The sequence below is a fragment of the Salmo trutta genome, chromosome 21 (genome assembly GCF_901001165.1).
Source record: "Salmo trutta chromosome 21, fSalTru1.1, whole genome shotgun sequence".
Lineage (NCBI taxonomy): Eukaryota > Metazoa > Chordata > Actinopteri > Salmoniformes > Salmonidae > Salmo > Salmo trutta.
In genome coordinates, this window is record NC_042977.1 from 26006153 (window position 1) to 26030963 (window position 24811).

Here is a 24811-nt window from a genome sequence, read left to right on the forward strand (position 1 = left end):
TCATTGAGTGGGTGAAATCTCAGTGAGAGTCATGTTTGATGGAGCGAGAGTGATGTTTGATGGAGCGTGAGATCAGACTGAAAATGAGAGGACGTCTTGACTGTAACGGATAAGCAAACAAGTGAGGTGAAGCCTAGTCTATATCAGCGAAATATAGAACAAAAATTAGCACATCTATTACTGTATCAGTAATTCTCTCTTCATCTTCTGATGTGGTCTATCTTCTGTTCATTGGCATGTTGATGTCAACCATGTTTTCATGGGTGAAAATATATAACTGTGCGTAACATTCTAAGTATTTCATGAAGTGGGAAGCATACAGGCCTTAGCACCTATGCCTACTTGAGATACATTGAAATGTTTATGATAATAGTACAGCATATCTGAGTGGTATTCCTCTAAAGATTCCAATAACATTTTAACATTTATTATTTAGAAAAACTCGACAAACTATACCTCCTGTTTAATTATGTTGGGGACTTTGTTTAACAAAAGTGAACTAATTTCTATATTGCAAAATGTTTGAAATCAGTAGACCTATAGCAATATAACAAGCATGAGAGTGTGCGCTCTCCCAATAGCTGGACTATGACAGAGACAGCTGGCTTGGACTCTCGGCTGAAAAAGCCCCCTTGGTGGACCAAACACAACAACACTGACCTTTCCACGGGGGAATGGGAGATGGGCTTTTGACTGAATTAGCCATAAAGACGTCTTGCTATGATCTTTGTTCGACTGAAAGAGTGGTGGATATTGTGCTTAATATGAGAGGCATTTTCCACAGCTTTTGCGTGCCCCATATGAAATATTAGAGTCCTTTCATTAACGCTCTTTCACGCCAAGGATCCAGTGACCATATGGGTTGGACGTTCACAGGACAACGCGTTTGATTTTAAACGTTTATATATTTTCCTATAGGCATACGTCCTAGAAAGATTAATGATAATAATTGTCATGCCATTACATTTCCCATAAACGTAATTATAAGAGATGTAACTTTTTTGGTAGACCTGATTGATTCCTGACAGTTAGGTTTGTAGACTAATAATGTAGCCTAAGGTTTCTGATTCAAAATTTAAATAAAAGTTGTCCTATTATGACATTTCCACAACAAACAGTTTGAAAGTGTCAATAATTTTTGTTGTTGTTGAAAAGTTATGCCGAAAACACATTTGTTTCACATATCATCAAACTGAGTTTTGATAACGTTCTCCCCCTTTTGGGAAACTGAATTGCTTGGCTCTCTCCCTCTCTCTCCGTTGATGATTGATCTACTTTCATTTAGTCTACTTTTTACCTTGAGTAACGAAACAAAAAGGTTGAAAAAAAATGTGATAAATTACAAATATGCTAATTTCATTCATAGGCAATGTAAGTGTGTCTAGCTGAAAGTGAATAACGCCTTGCAGTCAGTCTGAGCGCATTCGGGGAGCCGGGGACCCCAGGGCGCTGATCAAAGAGACCCTTTCTCTTTCATCCCCAGTATTCTCCTCAAAACTATTTCGATACAATATGTTTCCGTGATGCACGTCATGTGCCTGCGACACAAAACTCGTTGCAATCCTGCTAAATGTGTCCAGCTCTTTTCTTCTCCAAGATTTAGCTCTTCAAAGTTTTTTTTCTCCCCTCAGTTGCCAGGTTCCAGAAGTGTAAAAGCATGCATCATTTTTCACCAGGTCTCGTTTTAATATTCACAAAAGGAAATCTATGAAACAGGCCCTTTAGTTGTTCGCTGGTTTGAACTTCACTGCTGTCCAACTGATCTCTTTTCCTATTCTAAGCATTGCGCAGCAGGGATGCATTTGCAAGACAAATGCAGCTGAGATTCAAGTGGCACAAAACGTTTTGGATAAATTCAGCTTTATGTGAAAACAAAATGGTTACATTTCAAAAGACAAGAAGTTCGGGTTTACATTCTGATAATATTTTAATGGAAGAACTGGTATATATTTACAAAAAGTTACCATATATACTTCAAAGATATTCAGGAAAGTAGACTATACAGGTTGAGTAAAAGATGGTGCAAGGTGTAAATCAATAATGACAAATACATATATTATTATAATTTGAAGGGATTGTATAACTTGCAGACAGTGGGTCTATTCAACTTGTGCTATAAACAATCAGTTTTTCACATTCTATTCCAAAGAGTTGAATCAAATGGTAAAGCTTGAACTGAGTAGTTGTACTAAGTGACCATAAACTTGGGGACTTGTTAAAAGATGGCTGAGAGCCATGGTGTTGGGAAGGTTTCCAGCCAGCACTTACTCTGATTAACCCTGTATGCTGAAACTCTGCTGGACTCCACCATACCAGCAATTTCTATTTATCCAGCATTTAATGAAAGCAATTACTTTAAGTCCAACAAAAATTCCCCACTTTGTTGTCTTACAACCAATGCAGAAGCTCTGAAAGAGGCAAACGTCCCGAGTAAGAAACCCTCCTGAGACTTTTAAGGGACATAATATATATGCCAGCAGTTTCTATGACAACATGGTTACCCTACAGCCCATAGTGTTTTACTGAATGACCGGCTAGAATGTAAAAGTGTCTTATTAAAGTCACCAAATGATGGACTGTTGAAAATAACAAGGAGTTAATGTATAATCACATAATGTTTATAAAGAGGACTGTGGGACAGTGAAAGAGAGTCATATTCTAACCATCATCAGTAATAAATGACATCCAATTGAAGGAGAAATTGCTAATTGATTATAAGCCTGTCGTTTAATGTCATGAGGTTTGGCATGAAAGGGGCCTGCAGCAGCGGACTGTGGGGGTTTGGCTTTTTTTCTGAATGCAGCCTGGGAAAGTGAGATGTGGCTGGCTGGATTAGTGGTGTACCACAGTTTCGCGGGCCCCCCAAGCAAGGTCTGAGCAAGCCCCCCCCCACAAAAAAACTTAACTTCCTACAATTCTACACATTTTGCCAATGAGGATGAAAGAAATTCTTGCTGTTTTAAAGCTGATTTACTGCAACTGTACACATATTGCATGGGGCAGAGAGAAAAATTAGGAAGGCTAATTCTGATCTTTTTTCACTAATTGGTCTTTTGACCAATAGATCAGCTCTGAAAAAGATCTGATGTGAAAAGATCTGATGTGATTGGTCAAAAGACCAATTAGTGGGAAAAAGATCAGAACTGGGCTGCCTATGTAAATGCAGCCTTAGGCTACTGAAATGCATCAGATATGTATGTAACTTTCTAATTTGTTTAATTGTCTGTAAAGCATAAATGTTGGTATAGGTTTGTCATTTTGAAGGGGTGCAGATTGCAGATGTGAGGGATGCTGTTTGCCTGGTATGGGACAGAGGGCAAGGAAGAGGAAGAATTCCACACAGCTCCTCTTCATCTCCTGATTCCATCTGGGATTCTAGAATAAAATAATGTGGCATTACTATATTGGCATCATGGGCTGTAAGTTAAACCGTTAAAACAACTGTCATTATGATTCTGATATTATCATTGTTCTAAACCTGCAGGATGACATGAGAAGGATGTATAATCTTGCAACGAAACTCAATGTGTGCAGTAAAGCATTTCACAAATGTTTACATTTTTTGGGGTATTATTTCTTATTTCAAAGATCATTGACACTTTTAGTCTGGACTATTGATCCATCCTTGTGGATTGATTCCCACCTTTACAATGTGTATTTTTCTTGTCCGGTTCAACAAATTCTGATTCAAAAGCAGTGGTTTCACCATCCCAAGTAATTTTTTTTACCAATAACATGAATTTGGGTACTGCCCATGGGAGGGGCAACATGACATCTCCCTGGCCAATTCTAAACAGGTCACGGACGCTCCATACACCCCAAGGCAGTGGGAGGGGGAACTTTACTAAACCGTGTAACTGAATCAAACCAGTGGTTACCCCCTTTCAACAGCAGAGGAATGGCCATAACAATACCATTCACATTGCAGCACAGAGGACATGGTCCTTAGGGAGTGACTAGGATACTTTTTATTAACTAGAAAGCCAATGAGCCCCTTGAATAAAGAACATTTTGGCTCTTTCTCTAATCTTTTTTGGTTTATTTGCTTGCTTCTATTTGTAGTAGTTATTCAAATATGAAAATTGTATATAGGTAAACAATGTTTTAAGACTTGGAAAAGGCAATAAAATGAAAAGGATGCTGAATTGAGAACGGGGCTCTGATGTGCCCTTCTACTGACCTAGAGGTTTCAGGGTGCTTGAACACATCACAATTCCCATTGTTGAAGTTGATTAATTGAGACTGATAACTTACCATGAACAAAGATTGTAATAGAGTTTAATGCGGTAGGCCTGGGTTTGTAAATGCCTTATTCACATAGCTTTGTACTGAAGCATATGGGGGCCAGACGTATTCACTGACAAAGACGGGCAAAATGTATTAGCCTTGTATGTTCTTCTAACAACCCTTTTTTGAAGATATTTTTTTGGGTAAATTCACTTAGCATTTTAAAACAGCTTGCCATAAAAATATAAAATGTGTACCCTTTTCAAATTTTGTTTTAGATACCATTAACTTGTATGTGTTTAGATTAAAATGTTCTTGGAATGTTATACAGATTACAAGCAAACACTGGGTCCTTATTGCTAATAATGACAAAAGTATGTTTAAAGCAATATGCATAAATATAATATGAATTTCTATTAATAAGAACAACTACAGTTAGGCCTATTTAAAATGTATAAGTGACAGACATGATCAACAATTATACAAACATTTCAAATCACTGCCTAAAGCTTAGCCTGTATTATGAGCAATTTAATATAAGTTCCTTGTGTATTGGAAGCCCACCACTTACTCAGTATGTGAACCCTTTCCACTCAACTGGTCAGCAATCAAAGAGCACGACACAGAGCACGAGCGTGCAATATAGGGCCCAAATCATTCAGACCATCTTAGATTACTGACCCACAGAATAAACATAATCTGATGTGTGACAACAGTGTTTGCCAACTCTTACTAAGTATCAAGACCTGTATGCTGGCTGGTGCCTTATCTCCAATGTTTCAATTATGGAGTGTCAATGGTGATCTATGGGCTAAATTCCCATGGTTTAGTCAGGGGCTGGATGCATGATGTAGAGGTCATTGCCCACAGACCAATCGGTCTGAAGACCAGTGGCTTTTCAACTTTGTCACCCTCCACCATGCTGTTTGTCAGCCATGTTGACTCTACGCTATTGCATCAGCGGGCCCTTTGGACCTCTCACACAAAGCTAGGTCTGTATCAATGGACACTTGGACAGAGCTAGACCAAGTCATAAAACCTCACAGAACATACAAATGAAATTACCAATATACAAATAAATTACCTGATATAAAATCACTAAAAACATGAATTAACACAACTACAACTAACAGTTATACAGCTAATCATAATAAACTATGAATTATAAAATGTATATCCATGTTTGCTATCGAATTTGAATGGATACATTTAACCAAAAGTTACACAGTGGGCTGTCTAAGACATTTGAATAATATCATATCTGTGACATTAAAAAGTGTTCAAGGGAAAGGAGGAAGTAGCTAGTCCTAATGACACAGACATATTTTCTTAGGTTGTTGGATTGTTTAGGCTACATATTTCAGCAGGACGACAGAGTAATCTATCAGATTAATTTGTTGGCTTCTGTGCGTCAGATAGTTGTGTCTGAGAGAGAGCTTTCATATTGACAGAAGGAATTAAGCCTCCTACTTATCTAGCCTAGTCATGTCTGCTAAGCTCATTAGTGGGGATCCCAATTATCAGAAAGTCAATAGTGCACAAACAGGAAGATTAAAGGGAGTTTTGCCAGGTTAATTCCTGTTTCTGTCACTCCCGATACCACATTAACAAGGGATCCCAATCCTATACATATGTAATCCATTTCCAAAGGCAAATGGACATGTATCTATATGAACTCAAAGTAATTTTTCATCAGGCAAGTTACACTGTGTGTTGGGACAGTAAATATAGGTCTTTGTATATAGGTAGTAACCATGTCTCTTTATTGAAAACAATACACCTTCAGGGATACTGAAATAATCCATTCCTGAATGTCTTTTCTAAAGGTATTTAGGTCATTTCTTATTTGACATGTTGGGGCTGAATCCAAACATTAGAAGCCCATACTTGCATCAATGACAATGGAACTTAAGCTTCAAAGTTCGAGTTATGAATGCATGTCTCAGGTTAGGATTTGGTCCTAGTGGTTGGTTAAATGAGTTACCTGAACAATCTGTTCTTCTGCCACTCAACACACTGATGTCCATGATCTCACCGGTCCTGTCCATCTTCTGAAAACCTCCAGTACCTATGTTGGGCTGACACAGAAAACACGTTTAGCTGAAGAATCCAACACACAAGAAGTTAGAATACATTTCTGCCTTTTTCTTTTGATACAAACCAGAAGTGTCCCTGTGGCATAGCTGCTCGGCATTTTGAATCCATTGTACACAGGACTTTGGTAAGAACCAGCACTGTCCATCTACAGGAAATAAAATAGACATTCATAATACAAGATATCCTTATAATTGGAGCAGGCTACTGTATGCAATTGGTTGCATTGATGCTTAGAGTGATAGGTTTACAGTGCGATCAGTGTATAGCACTGTGCAGCTCACATCCAGAGCATTAGAATCTTGACACCAGTGAGCTTTTAGAGAAACATCTTTAGCTTTCATCTTAACTGTCTTTCTAATGATTGACTGCTCATGGTGAACAGCCATGTGTGGAAAAGAGGGGGAAACAATCAAAAAAGCCGGACCCAAACCTATAAATATTCTTAAGCAACATCCAATTGAGAACTAAATGAGGGGCTACATGGGGCTGCACCTTTTAAACTCTGATCTGTGTGCTCTGATGTACCCATGTGAAAAACAAGACTGGGTGTGTGTGTGCATGTGTGAGTGAATAAGTGAGTGAGTGTGTGTGTATTAGACAGGTTTTGGTTTCCTCTGGTGATTGAGCCATGGAATTGGCTGACAAAAATGATGCCAAAGCCCATGTAATGGTTTGAATTTTATACTCAGTGAAATGTACTGTATCCCTACTACATTCTCTTTTCAGATCACTGTACTGCCCTTACCTTTATCCAAATGTATTAATATACATCTTTACATGCACTATCCCTAAAAATCCATCCTAAAATCTCATTATGAATGCTTTGTTCCTCACCATGTAGTTGACTGAGGCATGTTGCAGTGAAGCTGCCTGCCGCTGTAACGTCTGTCGCAAGAACATCTCATCTTTGATGGCATGGAAACTTCCAATGGATGTTTGAGAGAAACATTTGCTCAAAAACAACATTTCAATATAATTAAACAAAATGTCAACTGGCTCAATGTTTTTTTATTGAATAAAAGATGCAAATGACATTCTATGATCAATTTGCTATGCGCTAAATCAAAGTTAAAACACATTCATACATACCTCGCCTTCAGAATCTCAAATTTCTTTTCCCATATTCCGTTACAGCGAAACAACTGCTTTTGGAGTCTTTGGTAAACAACAAAGTAAAATACAGTGTGAGCGAATTAAATCCCATGTTGAGCCAGATGCACGGAGTCTGACATGCACTGAGATTAGCGTGGTAGGTGATCCTACTATAAATGTTATATCAAGGCTGATCTTTAACACTGCAATCATCAACACTGTAATACTAGTAGATAATGCATTATAACATGTAATTGTCTAACCTATTCATGTCCCTTCTTTCCAACCCAAAATGAGATTAGATAAAGTAGATACATACTTCTCTATATCTTGTTTCTGTAAGGTCTCCATCTTTTTCAGCTCATTAAGTTGTTGGATCAACTCCTCCCCCCCTTCAGCAACCTGAAACTATAGAAATAAACTAGTGAAGATTCCAATCATGTGTTCAGTGGTTTTCTTCTCCTGCTTAGTATAAATCATGTCATGTATGGATATTGAGGAGAGCAAATCTTACCACAGGCTGTTTTTCCGCTGCTTGAGCTTTTAAGACGACTTCCTGAGCAAGCATTTCTCTTTTTTGTTTCTCCTTCTCTGCACTCAATTTCTCATTAACTTCCTTTTCCACAGCACGTTTCTGAAATAAAAACATGGCTATTCAGTTTTGGTAACTCACATTGTTATCCCTTGACCATCAGTTGCGAAAAAAGGAACAATAGGATTCTGGAGGCCCTTGTGTGTTTTATCCATTTTCAAACTCAATTTAAAAATGGGGGGCCCCAGAGTCACACAGTACTGTGCGGTCGTTGCCGTTTAAGACAAGGGAGGACAATTATTTTTTCATGAGCATTTCTATTACAGCATATCACCCAGCTCAATGTAACATTGATAGGTTTAGAGCCAGCACAAACTGTCTCTAACTAGAATAGAAAGAGGAGTGGGAGGCCCCAGTGCACAACTGAGCAAGAGGACAAGTACATTAGAGTGTATAGTTTGAGAAACAGTCCAGTGTCTGTGTTATTTTGCCCATCTTAATCTTTTCTTTTTATTGGCCAGTCTGAGATATGGCTTTTTCTTTGCAACTCTACCTAGAATGCCAGCATCCCGAAGTTGCCTCTTCACTGTTGACGTTGAGACTGGTGTTTTGCGGGTACTGTTTAATGAAGCTGCCAGTTGAGGACTTGTGAGGCGTCTGTTTCTCAAACTAGACACTCTAATGTACTTTTCCTTGTGCACCAGGGCCTCCCACTCATCTTTCTATTCTGGTAGGAGCCCGTTTGCGCTGTTCTGTGAAGGGAGTAGTACACAGTATTGTACGAGATCTTCAGTTTCTTGGCAATTTCTCGCATGGAATAGCCTTCATTTCTCAGAACAAGAATAGACTGATGAGTTTCAGAAGAAAGTTCTTTGTTTCTGGCCATTTTGAGCCTGTAATGGAACCCACAAATGCTGATGCTCCATATACTCAACTAGTCTAAAGAAGGTCAATTTTATTGCTTCTTTAATCAGAACAACAGTTTTGAGCTGTGCTAACATAATTGCAAAAAGGTTTTCTAATGATCAATTAGCCTTTTAAAACGATAAACTTGGATTAGCTAACACAACGTGCTATTGGAACACAGGAGTGATGGTTGCTGATAATGGGCCTCTGTACACCTATGTAGATATTCCATTAAAAATCAGCCGTTTCCAGCTACAAAAGTCATTTACAACATTAACAATGTCTACACTGTATTTCTGATCAATTTGATGTTATTTTAAATGGACAAAAAAGCTGTTTTTCTTTCAAAAACAAGGACAATTCTAAGTGAACCCAAACTTTTGAACAGTAGTGTATACACATTATCCTATATATATATATAGAGAGAGAGAGCGAGAGAGAGAGCGAGAGAGAGAGTTGGGCTAATGAGGTTTCTGTCTGAATGTTCCGAGAACGCCACTTTCTCCTCTATAGCTGTTGCTATAAACGCATTGTGCTTTTTATTTCTGATAGTTTTTAGAACACCTATGAAGATATCCAGTGAAAGTAGACATGCAATATGTTGACACCACAACACAGAACAAACTTGGATACACATGATCATGAATCAATAAAAATGTCTTAAAATCGCTGCTCAGTTTTGCTTGTTTACAGAGGTTCATTTTATAGGGAATTGTCTGTGGCGCTCGTGTTGTTATATCACCAACATTCCGAGAATACAGGAGCTAACATGGCAGCCGTTCTAAAACCTTGCCGAACTCTCTCTCTATATATATGGCTCTGGGGGGCCCTATGTTTTGAGTCATCCCACTAACTCAGGTCTAACAATGGTTGCTTTAAACAAACTAGTGGCCGTTATAATCAGAACCTAAGGCAGCATTGTGAATGGCCATGTTAGCTGATTTAGTGCACATGGTCTGGGGCGTGTGAAGGTCAGGTCAAGTCAGGTCACTGCTGGACATCGGCTTTTCTTAAGAAATTGAGAGTCCTCAAAGACCAAATTGTGACTCTCAAGACATATCTGGTTGTCTTTTGTATCAAAATGGCATCTGTAATATCAATAGCCTAACCCTGCCACTTTGTTCTGTAAGCAGAGGGGTGGGGCTGGGGATATGTATGCTCATAAAAGCGTTAAGTTATATTCCTCAATAATTATTCCTTTAAATGCTCATTGAACAGCAGAAAATGTTACATATTGTGTCTTTAAGAGTATGTTCCCATAATCTGAAGGACTAACTCAGGTTTCATTATAAAGGCTTGAGACAGAGAGCCAGTTGGTTCCTATGTGGAAATGAATGAATAGGGAAAGACTAAGATTTGCCATATTGAGTGGTGGGTGTATTATAGCTGTGTTGTTAGTCTAGTTAAGACAAGGATGTCAGGATGGGGTTTCCATTCTTCTTAGTTTGAGAGAAAAAGAAAGGAAGGCCTTCTTGTCACCTTTCAGAAACTCATTGTCTTTAGAAAGGGAGAAAAGTCGTAGGTGTTAATCCGTAACAACAGGATGTAGCCTACAGCCAGCCTCAGCAGCTTGGATAAAGCACCAGGCCATAACAAGAATACCTTACCATATACAGTTGAAGTCGGAAGTTTACATACACCTTAGTCAAATACATTTAAACTCAGTTTTTCACAATTCCTGACATTTAATCCTAGTAAACATTCCCTGTTTTAGGTTAGTTAGGATCACCACTTTATTTTAAGAATGTGAAATGTCAGAATAATAGTAGAGAGAATGATTTATTTCAGGTTTTATTTCTTTCATCACATTCCCAGTGGGTCAGAAGTTTGCATACACTCAATTACTATTTGGCAGCATTGCCTTTAAATTGTTTAACTTGGGTCAAACGTTTCGGGTAGCTTTCCACAAGCTTCCCACAATAGGTTGGGCGAATTTTGGCCCATTCCTCCTGACAGAGCTGGTGTAACTGAGTCAGGTTTGTAGGCCTCCTTGCTCGCACACTCTTTTTCAGTTCTGCCCACAAATTTTCTATAGGATTGAAGTCAGGGCTTTGTGATGGCCACTCCAACACCTTGACTTCGTTGTCCTTAAGCCATTTTGCATGTATGCTTGGGGCCATTGTCCATTTGGAAGACCCATTTGCGACCAAGCTTTAACTTCCTGACTGATATCTTGAGATGTTGCTCCAATATATCCACATAACTTTCCATCCTCATGATGCCATCTATTTTGTGAAGTGCACTAGTCCCTCCTGCAGCAAAGCACCCCCACAACATGATGCTGCCACCCCCGTGCATCACGGTTGAGATGGTGTTCTTCGGCTTGCAAGCATCCCCCTTTTCCCTCCAACATAACGATGGTTATAATGGCCAAACAGTTCTATTTTTGTTTCATCAGACCAGAGGACATTTCTCCAAAAAGTATGATATTTGTCCCCATGTGCAGTTGCAAACCGTAGTCTGGATTTCTTATGGCGGTTTTGGAGCAGTGGCCTCTTCCATGCTGAGCGGTCTTTCAGGTTATGTCGATATAGGACTCGTTTTACTGTGGATATAGATACTTTTGTACCGGTTTCCTCCAGCATCTTCACAAGGTCCTTTGCTGTTGTTCTGGGATTGATTTGCACTTTTCGCACCAAAGTACATTCATCTCTAGGAGACATAACGCGTCTCCTTCCTGAATGGTATGACGGCTACGTGGTCCCATGGTGTTTATACTTGCGTACTATTGTTTGTACAGATGAACGTGGTACCTTCAGGCGTATGGAAATCGCTCCCAAGGATGAACCAGACTTGTGGAGGTCTACAATTTTTTGTCTGAGGTCTTGGCTGATTTCTTTTGATTTTCCCATGATCTCAAGCAAAGCGGCACTGAGTTTGAAGGTAGGCCTTGAAATACATCCACAAGTACACCTCCAATTGACTCAAATGATGTCCATTAGCCTATCAGAAGCTTCTGAAGCCATGACATAATTTTCTGGAATTTTCCAAGCTGTTTAAAGGCACAGTCAACTTAGTGTATGTAAACTTCTGACCCACTGGAATTGTGAGACAGTGAATTATAAGTGAAATAATCTGTCTGTAAACAATTGTTGGAAAAATTATTTGTGTCATGCACAAAGTAGATGTCCTAACCGACTTGCCAAAACTATAGTTTGTTTACAAGAAATTTGTGGAGTGGTTGAAAAACAAGTTTTAATGAGTCCAACCTAAGTGTATGTAAACTTCCGACTTCAACTGTAAATCCATAACATTTTCCAGTTTGATCATCATTGATTTTTCTTTCTTTTATAACCATTCAGGTACTGAGAAAAACTCCCAGAAAAATCGTCTTGTATGACTTTTGGTGCCTAACAGACAACTCAGCTCATTGCACTGAATCCATATAAAATAGCAGGACCCAGAGCAAACTTGTCAACTGGTAGACCATGGCCCTGAGTAGGATGAGACAGTACATATTTTCCAGAAAAAACTTGACAGATCCATAATGGTCAGGCACTATGGTCCCTGTATTGTTAAGTCATTGTTTATGAAGAGGAATTTCAACCACTCATTGTGGCTGTCCATTAAATCAGGCTAGCCAATCCACTCCAGCCATCAGCGTGTTGTGTCAGCTGCATGCATCTCTCTCTCTCTCCCTTTCTCTCTCTCTCTCACACACACAAACACACACACACACACACACACACACACACACACACACACACACACACACACACACACACACAGAGTCTGGCTCTATGTGGTCAGTGTGTTGACAGAATCATACCCATCCTCCCCCCAGACCAAGGGATGAATAAGCAAAAGTGGGAGTGATATATAGCTGAAGTGCTTCAGCTTTATTGTTGAGTAAACTCTATAGTCAATATAGTAGCGGTGGTGAGGTAGGTAGGTGTGTGTGTGTAGGGAGGGGGGTATCAAGGCTTGGTGTCAAAATTATTTAGAACAATTATAACAAAGTATAGATTTTGTGCTTTCAATAAATCCAGCTGTAGTAATGTGAGTGTAGAAGCAATATGGTGTTATGCTATAATGAGGCTGCAGGGCTTTAAAGTTGCAACATTCAGCACTTTTTGTTTTACGTTTCGGAAACCGAAATAAAAGGCATTGCCTACACATTCCTTGTGTCGTCTCAAAATAGTGCCACGACAGACACTTCGTTGATGATTTCACTTCGCTGTTGACTTATGTGGAACAGGTTGTATTTTAACCCAACTCCCATGGCTAAAATCAATAGGACAGAGACAACACGTGCGCACATTATCCCCTCTCTTTGCTTTATGAGCCTAATGTCTGCACTGATGGACTAACTGTCCTTCACTGGAGAGACCCAGACTTTTAAACATCCTGACACTGATAGCAGCACTTGACCGTGGCACGTTTTTACCTGTAGGGAATTTGGAAATATAATGGTGGCTTCCACGACTCGCGAAACGTGTGCAGCCAGGTCATGTCAGTTACTTACCTCACTCTTCCGGAAGTCTTCAATGAGTTGTGTTTCTTTTTCTAGCTCTTGTTTTAGCGACTTCATCTGTGAAATGAATAAACAAGGTTGTTACAGAGAAAACAATCCTATTTTCCTTAAAATACATTTTCTGAATGATAAAACAGTACCAAATGGTTTATCGATTTAGTCTTGAGAAATTCATTGAATATCATTCATTAGCAACACATGATTATCATCTGAAGAGATTACGAGAGTATAATGATGACACTGTGGTTTGTTCATTAAGTACTTTTGCAGATAATGATTTTAGTGATAAAGCACTTAATTTTTTTTTAAATGATGCCAATGAAAATGATTCAATTTAGTTAAAAAGGACACTGAAGGCCTTGATTCCTTGATAGGTGTTTGTTAAATGCTATTGTGTAAAATCAACACCCAGGATATAAGTTTCTTCAGTTGCATTGAATGAAGAGCCCTCTAAAGACACTGTGGGTGGACACAAAGATCATTCAGCACAACAATAATGTGGGTAGAGCAAGACAGGATCCACAGGCAGGGTTCTACGCTGACATTTTTTACAAGGAGCACAGTTGCTCTTAAGTAAAAGATCTTAGGAGCACACAAATAAATATAAGAGCACAATCAAAACATACTTGGGGTATTAATGATAAGAATTTCCAGCAATGACAAAGCACTGGGTTTAGGAGCAGAAGAATAGATTTTTAAGATTGAGATATAGTCTATATAAGGCCTATATCATGAATCTTAGCTACATCCCCTGAAAAAGCTCTTCCATTTCCTTTCTTTCTGTGCCACCAAATGTTTGCATACTACTGGTAAAGTTCCCACAAAGATTATGATAACTTTCATCTGTGGTTACCAGGCTCTGTTCTTAGTTAGCTAGCTAATACTGTAGCATACACGCCAAAATGGTTGCACTGTAGAGCCCTGACAGGGTAAGCTAGATGCCAGACTGTACCTGCCTGTATGATTGACCTATCGCTACCCTGCTTTCATGACTGTCCACATTCCACCCGGCCTAGAATTGGTACAGGGTCCCACAGTATGCCACAGTGAAAAGGTTATGGGACATGGACAAGACTTCCTCCCATTGTCACGTCCGTCGTAAGAAGGAGACCAAGGTGCAGCGTGGTAGGTGAACATTTTTCCTTTATTAAAAATGAACACCGTCAAAACAACAAAACAAAAAAGCACAAACGAAACATGAAGTAGATGGCGTGCTCGCAGGCAACTAACCGAAAAAAAAGATCCCACAAAACTCCAGTGGGAAAAGGCTGCCTAAATATGATCCCCAATCAGAGACAACGAATGACAACTGCCTCTGATTGGGAACCATATCAAGCCAACATAGAAATACAAAAACATAGATATACATAATCTAGAGTGCCCACCCAAATCACACCCCAACCTAATTAAATAGAGAAATAAAAAGGCTCTCTACGGTCAGGGTGTGACAGTACCCCCCCCCCCCCCCCAAAGGTGCGGACTCCAGCCGCAAAACCTGACTCAATAAGGGAGGGTCCGGGTGGGCATCTAGCCTCGATGGCGGCTCCGGTGCGGGATGTAGACCTCGCTCTGCTCGCGGATCCGCCATCCTTGGTGGCGACTCTATTTCGGGGTTTGTCGCTAAAAGCTCGGGACCGTGGATCGTCGCCGGAAGCTCCGGACCGCCGACCGTCACCGGAGGCTCTGGACCGCCGACCATCGCCGGAGACTCTGAACTGCAGACCGTCGCCAGAGACTCTGGACTGCAGACCGTCTCTGGAGGCTCTGGACTGCAAACCGTCGCTGGAGGCTCCGTGCCATGAATCGTCACTACAGGCTCCGCGCCATGGATCGTCACTGGAGGCTTCGTGCCATGGATTATCACTGGAGGCTCCGGGCCATGGATTATCACTGGAGGCTTCGTGCCATGGATCATCACTACAGGCTCCGGGCCATGGATCATCACTGGAGCCTTCGTGCCATGGATCATCACTGAAGCCTTCGTGCCATGGATCATCACTGGAGGCTTCGTGCCATGGATCATCACTACAGGCTCCGGGCCATGGATCATCACTGGAGCCTTCGTGCCATGGATCATCACTGGAGGCTCCGGGCCATGGATCATCACTGGAGGCTTCGTGCCATGGATCATCACTACAGGCTCCGGGCCATGGATCATCACTGGAGGCTTCGTGCCATGGATCATCACTGGAGGCTTCGGACCATGGATCATCACTGGAGGCTTCGTACGTGGAGCCTTAACCGGTCTCACCAGACTGGGGAGACACACTGGAGGCCGGGTGCGTGGAGCAGGCACAGGACGTACCAGGCTGGAGAGACGCACTGGAGACCGGGTGCGCGGAGCTGGCACAGGATATACTGGGCCGTGGAGGCGCACTGGAGGTCTGGAGCATAGGGCTGGCATAACCCGTCCTGGCTGGATGCTCACTTTAGCCCGGCAAGTGCGGGGCGCTGGCACAGGACGCACTGGGCTGTGAAGGCGCACTACCGACACAGTGCGTAGCGCTGGCGCAGGATATCCTGGACCGAGGAGGCGTACTGGAGAGCAGGAGCGCTGAGCCGGCACAACCCGTCCTGGCTGAATGCTCACTTTAGCCCGGCGAATGCAACGAGCGCACCGGGCTGTGAACGCACACTGGAGATACGGTGCGCATCACCGCATAACACGGTGCCTGACTGGTCACACGCTCCCCACGGTAAGCATGGGGAGTTGGCTCAGGTCTAAACCCTGACTCCGCCAATCTCCCCGTGTGCCCCCCCCCCCCCCCCCCAATTTTTTTTGAAGCTGCCTCTCGGGCTTCCGTCGTTGTTGTGCTAATTCCTCGTATTGTCGCCGTTCCTCTCTTGCTGCCTCTAATTCCTCCCTTGGACGGCGATACTCCCCAATTTGCGTCCAGGGCCCTTTGCCGTCCAGGATCTCCTCCCATGTCCACTCCTCCTGGCCACGCTGCTTGGTCCGTTTTAGGTGGGATCTTCTGTCACGTACGTCGTAAGAAGGAGACCAAGGTGCAGCGTGGTAGGTGAACATTTTTCCTTTATTAAAAATGAACACCGTCAAAACAACAAAACAATAAGGCACAAACGAAACGTGAAGTAGATGGCGTGCTCGCAGGCAATTAACCAAAAAAACAAGATCCCACAAAACCCCAGTGGGAAAAGGCTGCTGTCAGGGCGTGACACCCATGGTGCCCTTCCATATACTGTGTGCAACATTTTTGCCTGAGCAATACACGGGTCAGGATGACATATTATTACATGCGAGTTCCAAACACTAACTCTTGATTGCTTCAGTTGCATCCCATGGACTCCCACAGTTTAAACTTAAGTTGACTAAACTTAAATAATCCTCTCCTTATCACACACTTAAAAGGTAATTGTGCTGCAGATTATGAGTTTTACGGTAGCTTTTGCACAGATCTGTATTCTTTTGCGTGATGAAAATGTCAACTTATAGCTCCATATACATTCTTGTTCAAATAAAATGGTGTTCTTACAAGTATAGATGTTTTGTATAATTCATCCTTGATGCAAGCCAATGTACTGTTAGTGTTCTATGTCATTGTGACATTCAGGGATGAGGGAGTGAGTCTTGAGATGGGTAGCTGAAGTTTACACCCAGCTGGGCTTTCAGCGGCTAGGCTTTGGCCTCCCATTGGAAGTCTCTCCCTTGGGGCCCTACAGCTATGGAAGAAGCAAATGTTCTGCTTCATTGATCAAAGTCACCAAAATAATGTGAAAAACGTCCTCTTTTTTTCCCCATTTTACATTTTTATGCATAAACACTATAGTAGCACTTAACATTGAGTTTGTCAGTCACAGGAAGGGTACAAAAGGCCCGGTAACAAAGACATTTGAAAAGAGGGGGATTTGAATTGTTACATTAAATATGTATAATCCTTTTGACTGATGATTGAAATTACATTAAGGACATCTTTATTAGAAGTCTTTAACTAAAGCTGCTCCTTAGAAGGAGTTTGGATACACACCATCTGCTCCACACACCATTAACCTCTACTCATCCCTGGCTGTTTGGTGTTTATTGAAGTGAAAAGAACAGGGTCTGTCAATGAGTCACACTTTTGATCTCTAAACAATCTTTTTTTGTTTCTGTATTTCTAATGGTGATCATCCTCTGACCAAGATCGCCAATTACTGTTGTTTTGATTATGATGAAGCCCAGTATATATGTTCAGATTCCTTTTACTGAGTGCTTTCTCTGATGTTCACTTTTATTTCAACCATTGCACCTACAGGTCCCAAAATGTTCTAGGTTATTATTGAATACTAATAATGCATCCTTCAGGTGGACAATTGTTTTGTATGTCCAAAGAAAACTATGATTAGAGGGAGAAGGCCTGTAGTAAATCTCAAGTATTCTGTGACAAATTAACAAATAACTTATGCCTTATACAATGTAATTTATGTATTGAATATTTAATTTTTATCGGTACACAGTTAATTACAATAATCAATGAGGTGAGACTTACTTTTATTAGATACAAATTATGTATCCTAGCAACCCTATGGGGTCAGGGCAAGGCATTCAATAAAGTGTTAGAAGTGGCCAAATTGAGTGCTAGAGTAGCACAGGAAGTGTTCGCTTTTAGATTCTACCACTGCTGATTAGTATCTTTAAAGTGAAAAGAGAAGGTGGCTGAGAAAAACAATTATGACTGGTATATTTGCTTTATCAACAATCCACGTCACCCATTTCTGTGGGCAATGATTGCTACCTTTTGTAAATGAAAAAGCCAAGGGTGTAGTTGTTTTGTAAGAATGTATTTTTCTACATTGACCAAATCAATATGACATCTGGTAGTCCCTTTAAATAACCAATAAATATATACTGTAGGGCAGAGCTGTTCAAAAGAGTTGACAGGCATGAATAGTAGAACTTGTACAATTTCTATCATTTCAAGCACAATTCAGTAAAATGATATGGCAGAATTCCATTTTTCACACCACATATGACTATTAAATAGATAATCTACATTTACAGTATCAATAAAGAATGATAAATAATCCTATCACATTAAAGCATGGCCTTCAAGGCCCATTCGCCAAATGTTGTGCCAATGAAACCACACTACTGTCAAATATTAACCTTTTTTTCTCAGTGAAAGGTTGATAATACCTCATAAAACCATTTAGATTGTCTTCCTCCACTTACCAGTTGCTTTACAGTAAGAGAGACGCAGCAGTGTGTCGGCATCCTTCATTTTGATGACAAAACTAACAGAACATTCACCTGCACTGAAATCTATCAGGGCTCTTGTCTTACCTGGCATATGCTAGCAAGGCTTTTTTCCCACTCTATATGAGTGGACTGCAAACACTGCCAGGAAGATTGCCTCTCAGGCCTTGTAATGTGGATAGAACAGCAGTTCAGCATGGGCAGGGTTGAGGGTGGAGAACTTTGAGACATGTTTTGTAAACATAGTTTTCTCACCAGCCAAATTCAACATTGACTCACTTGGAGGTCGTAAAGACTGGTGTCAGGGAAAAGGATGCTTACCTTCTTTCTGGCGGAGTCCTTCTCAATGCTGAGTTGTACTTTCAGATGATCATAGTCACTGGTCATCTAGAATTAAAATGGGGGGGAGGGGGGTTACCATAAGCATTTCTCCTAATTCGCTCCACTTTATACAAAACAATGCATGGTGATCCTTTTTGCTTTACATGTACATACATTTTTTTGCTTTATGCATAGTTGCAAAATAACCATTGTTGCATGTACCTTTTGCAGGGCTTTTTTCTCGTCCTCTAACTTTGCTTTCACATCGTTTAGATTATGTGCTGAAAAAAAGTAAAAAGAGCACTTTGGTTAGCTGAGATGGATAGCAAGAGACAGGAAACACTTCCAATTTCATTTGGTTTTAGGCTATCAGAGGAATAGGGTGGAAGGGGAGAGTAGGCCTAAGAGACAGGGTTGTTGGAGTTTGAGAGAGTAGTGTGACATGACGTCCATCCACGTCCCATTGAGTTACGGCGGTGGCCTGAGAAAGTCCACTTGAATCCAGTGTGGCCTAGGTCCTGACAGGGTTCTGACCTGGCATTCCACCCTTGATGAGCTTGGCCTGCCACCAACTGTTCCTCTGGTGACCTAAAAACACTAAGTTCAAGAACCAAGTGTGGGTTTGCAAACTTTGCACCCAACTTCTTCAGATAAAGCTCTTATAGTTAGTCACAGCACATACAAAACACTTACTTGATTTGAATGAACGACATATAAAAGAGGAGATGCTCTTTGGGCAGACACCACACACCACATTTTAAGAACATGGTTAAGGTCATATTAATGAGATATGCCCTCTTCAAAACCCCATCCGATATGAATTGTAACATGTAGCAGTCAACGGAGGCCTTGGCGCTATCACATTTTATCAGGTGAGATATGTTTGTGCTCCGTTTGTATCTATACATCCGGGGGAACATATTCAGATGGTTACCTAAGTTACATAAGCAATTAATGAACATCAAACATTTAGAGAGATAAAACGCTGATCCTTGAAAATACACCTGTGCACTGTTTACTTTCTCTTGAAGGACTCCCACACTGTGGACTGGATGGCCAAACATTACAATCTGACCAATGGCTGCCAAACTGTGAGTTATTAGCTCATGTTTCCAGACAATATCTGCTGCAGGGGGCACATGATGAGCCTAGTTGAAACGGCAATTGATGTAGGAAGTTTGCATATGGGGTTAAAAAGTAAAGATTTATCAATTACACTAAACAGTTCAACATAGTTATTGAGTCACAGAATTACATCAATATGGATTTTATGGTCCAGATTCTATGACTTAACATCTTAAATCCTATAACATTTCAATAAGCAGATCTTAAAAAACTGCAGGGAATAGGATTTGTTACAAAAAAGAAAAAAATCCCCACAATACCAAGATCTTCCAACTGCTGCTCTTTAGCCTCCAAGGAATTGCGGACCTGGTCCATGACAATGTGCATGGAGTCAATGTCGTCTTGTAGCTTTTGATTCTCTTGTCTCAGCCATTCTTTATCCGGGTCATCCACAGCCTCACAGCTAATCTGAAGAAAAAAAATGACAACTCCTTTTTAACCTTTTTTCTTTAATCCGCAAAACAAAAGGCACACAGCTCAAGCTGCGTGGCAAGTATGAGTCCTTTTCAGAAACAAAGCAATCGTACAACTTTCTGCCTCCTACGATTTCCCCCTGAATAATAAAAAGCCGAGACACACAAAAAAGAACTCCGGCCATGAGTTTTTTTCACCCCTCTTTGCCCGGAAGAAAGAAGGCAGTACATTATATACAAAGACCATAATTCATGGGGACATTTTTATTGACAGGGATAATACATATCATACTGTTTGCGTGCCCCTGTCATTCAGGTCAATTTATTCTGGAAGTCCAAAGCGGCAGCTGGGCCTTTCCACCCACGGTCTGGGCCCTGGTCTCTAACAACCGCTGCCTGTAACTAGGCAGGGCTAAGGGGGGAGACTGGGGGAGTATGGTTGGGCAACACCAGGGGGTTTGAAAAGTGCACAGCTTCCAGGGGGGGGCTTGTTGCCTTTGTGTCTTCCCTCAGTGGCAGCGCTGCCAGTGTCACCAGGATCACATCACATGTCAGAGCAGTGAAGTTTGCAGACTGGGAGCCGCATGGAGCCCATCAGGTTCCTGTGATATCCACGCAGTTGGCCCTCTCCACTTTGTGCTGCAGCCACCATTCATGCCCTGGACATTAACAGGGCTTTTGCATGCCTGTCACACTTAGGACTGTGCAGTGTGCAGGCGTTCAAAGGCTTTCAAAGCTTCAAGGTCCCCCCCACCCTGCTTTTCCCTTGTTTTGTTTCCTCCTCTTGTTTTATAATGAAAGAAGACAGTACTTTTGTGAGCAGGGGTCATATTTGAGTAAAGAAATCTAACTTTTTAAAATAATATGAATGCCTTTTTGTTTCAGCTGGAATGAGGCCAAAACTGTGCGAATTCAATAGATTTTTGTAACAGAGAGCCACCCAATACAATCAGGTTTGCCAAAAGACACATTTAAATTAAAAAGGAAACACACATAGTTAAAGCCATGCTTCATAAGCTTGACATTATTAGGAACTGCATGCACTTTATGGACTAACCTATTATGCTGTATCAGCGTTAATCAAATAATGAAAATACTATTTAGAGGGATTATAAGGTTAGGAGTTCTTGCGTTGCGTGTGACACTTCAGTTTTGACGCCGCGTTAGGCTAAGCTACATGTCATGCCAGAGGATTACCCAGTTGGTCCTCTCTGTAATCAGCCTGGGCAGCGTTCCATCTACCTTGGCCCAGCCCCGACCCGACCGGCATCAACAAATGATCACCTCTTCATGCACCACCAAACACCATCCATCCCCTCGTCTCTCTCCCCCATCCAAGATAAAGTTACCTAACTATGAGTGACAGCAATAAATACAAGTTTTTCTTGTTTTACGGGGGTTCCCTCTGTCTCTGTTTCTCTCTACACAGCTGTATCTAAAACCCAAAACACTGCATGGCTGACTGTGACTGTTTCCACTGCGATTGAAGAAGAAACGCTACTTCCTTTACCTCTGGCTCCACCATCTGCCGTAGAGTGGTAACTACGAGTGATTAGCCATGCGGTTTTCCCATGGCCGTGACCACTCTCATTAGCACAAAGAACAAAGGAGCGATTCTCCAGAGCTGCAGTCATCTGTTTCACTTTGAGAGGCTGGTTTTGTGTGACTGCTCTCCCTGCCATCTGCCTACAGTAGAGTCCCACTTGTGTTGGACAAAACTAAAATACTGAGGGGCGAGAGAGGACTCAAGAGATAGAGTGAGGGGCTGCCCAGGCTCATTAAAACAAGGCAATTAGAGGAATACACCTCACCTTGTAACACTAAATATCTAATTAATGTTGATTTCTGGGGGGGTGTCACTCACCACATAAAAGGTATGAGTGATGAGAGACTGATGAGAAATGAATACCTTTTGGTCAAACAAAAGGTGTGTATATCACCACCCCTCTCTTGAATGCATTTTAATCTAACCATGATTAACTACAATCGTATTGTTCACCACTGGCAGCTCTAGCAGAACCTTTGAATATTCTTCATTCTTTAACTTCTTAATTTGGAATATAATTAGGCTATATTACAAGACAAAATACAATATGTGACTCACATCACTAGAGTAAGTGGGCAAAGTGAAGAACACACTGATCCTAGCCTACCTTTGTGAAGACTCTCTCCTCATATTCCCTCAGCTGTTCACTCATACACTTGATCTTCAAGTTCTTCTCTTGGATCTCATTCATCAGATCTTTCAGTCTCCCTGTGTCACTAGCAACAACAGCTACATTTTCTCCTTTTTTAAGGTAGTAATTCTGAAATAAAACAACACAGTCAAATCAAATGTTATTGTTCGCATACACGTTTAGCAGGTGTTATTGTGGGTGTAGCGAAATGCTTGAAATACACAGTCAATATATTTTGAAAGCATTATAAAAACTTGGTGATAGAGACATGCACACATGCAATGCTCTTTAGTATTTGGTATACAATAAGAGTTATGACAATACACAGTGAAACATGTTCGTGTTGTAATACACCAACTAGGCCTAATGTGTCCATACCTTGTAGCTGCCTCTGATCACATGGATTGCATCATTGAATTGTTGTTGATAACTTTTCCGAATAACTTTTACTTTCTGTATGAAACAATATGTTTAGTTTAGTTTATAAGCATAATGCAATTTGACTGAGAACATGGTAATTATTTATATAACAAAATAATTTGTACAAATTAAATATATGTCACCTCCTTATGGTGATTCTCCAAACTCTTCACTTTGTCATTCATGCTGGTATACAAGGACTCTGCCTCTTGCTGAAGTTTGGACTCATAGTGTGCCTGTACGAACTTTATTTTCAAAAAAATATCTTTTTTCAGGGTATCCATATTCTAACAAACAAAAGGGGAGGTTAGTCAACATTTTTTATGTAGGCATGTTGAGCCAAAGCACATTCCAGCACAATTCATCAACTGAAATGCATCTTCTTCTTATACTGTAAGCTAGATGTTGTTTAGTCTACATCAAGACTGTACTCTTTTAAAGCACAAGGGACATAAGTATAACTCAGCAGCTAGAATAATAAGCTTGAATCAGTAGGAAGTAGCTACTGTACTGTTTCGGTTCCTTCTTTGTTGAATTGGTATCACTTTCAATCTTTGGAGGATGAATACCCCACAAATCTACTAGCCTGCCAATCAATTTGTTTAACTCTGCAGGCAAGGGCAGTCATTGCTGCGCCCTTGCTAAAAAAAATTCCCCAGAACAAAGCCTCCATATGCCCTCTCAGCAGGGGACTGGGGAGATATAAGAGCCATGCATTTAGGCCTAAAGTTATAGGAATTTTGAGATGAAAGGGGATGCAGAGTGAATTGAAACACTGAGCAAATCTAGAGGAATGCACAAGTCACTGTCACCCAAGCATTTCACTTTCTATGTTGCTCTTCTGATTGCTGTGTTTTTTTGCACATAGCCAAATCAAAAAGGATAATACTAATAATTGGAGTTGTTTGAAAATATAAACTTTTCGATTGTATAAATTGCATCTTTATTTTGTAATAAACATGTGCATTTATTGTATGGAGAAACAAAGTTATTATTTAAGCAAGCAATGTACAAACTAAAGTAACCTACCTTTATAAGTTCAGCAGTGTGGTCAGATAGTAACTTGACAGTGGGTAATTCTGAGACATCGGTTTGGACAGAAGCATCTGGACCAAAGAATCCCACCCTCAATTGATTCCCCAGTGAAAACCTCCACATTAGGCGCCGCAGCAGACAAACAGGTAGATTAGACAGACAAAAAAACACACAGGTAGAGAAAACAATGTCAATCATTCTAAAAAAAAAATATATATATATATATATATATATTTTTTTTTTTACAGGTGCTTGCCCAATAAGATAACCAAGATAGCTAACGTTACCAATATTGAGAGTCAAGAGATAGCTGGGTACCGTTAGAATGTGCACATGTGGCAGAAAAAAGTTGTAGCTAGCTAGCTTGTTTGGCTAACGTTAGCGAATTAGCTAGCTACTTACTTGCGAATTTCCTCTATTTCTTTAGAAAATAGCTCCTCTTCGTCCTCATTCATACGCATCTTTTTTTGTTTAATAGCGAGGTTCATGACCGTGAATGTCAGACAGATTTTGTGTTTCAAAATCACTTGCTAGCTAGCTAGCTGATTTGCTAGTTTGTCTTTGCCACTCCAGATTATGGTGTTGCTATAGCAACTTGGACACAACTGGGAAACTGGCTCTCATCAGGAGCAGGTATGATTTTCTACTTGTTTCTATCTTCTTTACTTTAAATTGTCATTGGACTAGTTATTTGAATGGTAGACGTGTCAACTCTCTCCAGCCACGATTATCGAACAATTATTATATATTTTTTTACGTTACATTGTAACCAGCTAGCTGGCTTTTAACCAGAGTTCT

General features: G+C 40.7%; 1 protein-coding gene across 2 annotated transcripts; it reads right to left on the reverse strand.

The window, feature by feature from the left end:
• Positions 1–1843: 1843 nt before the first annotated feature.
• c21h10orf67 (chromosome 21 C10orf67 homolog) lies at positions 1844–24811 on the reverse strand. Of its 2 annotated transcripts, none has more exons than XM_029704922.1 (16): positions 24416–24811; positions 24008–24128; positions 23122–23223; positions 22937–23011; positions 22535–22687; positions 20229–20376; positions 19066–19124; positions 18844–18909; positions 13320–13385; positions 7931–8050; positions 7736–7824; positions 7414–7479; positions 7159–7246; positions 6389–6469; positions 6212–6305; positions 1844–3375 (listed from the first exon to the last, which is right to left on the reverse strand). In XM_029704922.1, exons 1-16 carry the CDS (start codon positions 24499–24501, stop codon positions 3254–3256), a joined length of 1536 nt encoding a protein of 511 aa, XP_029560782.1. In that variant the 5' UTR covers positions 24502–24811; the 3' UTR covers positions 1844–3253. The 2 variants fall into 2 exon arrangements, with proteins under 2 accessions (XP_029560782.1, XP_029560781.1); XM_029704921.1 differs by having other exon boundaries at positions 23122–23265.

Bases quoted from the DNA above. Each gene is read 5' to 3' on its own strand.
- c21h10orf67 (XM_029704921.1), bottom strand. From the start codon at position 24,501: ATGAACCTCGCTATTAAACAAAAAAAGATGCGTATGAATGAGGACGAA. The intron at 24,129-24,415 runs GTAAGTAGCTAG...CCTAATGTGGAG, and splicing joins GAAATAGAGGAAATTCGCAA to GTTTTCACTGGGGAATCAAT. The intron at 13,386-18,843 runs GTAAGCATCCTT...TTCATTTCACAG, and splicing joins AGGACTCCGCCAGAAAGAAG to ATGAAGTCGCTAAAACAAGA.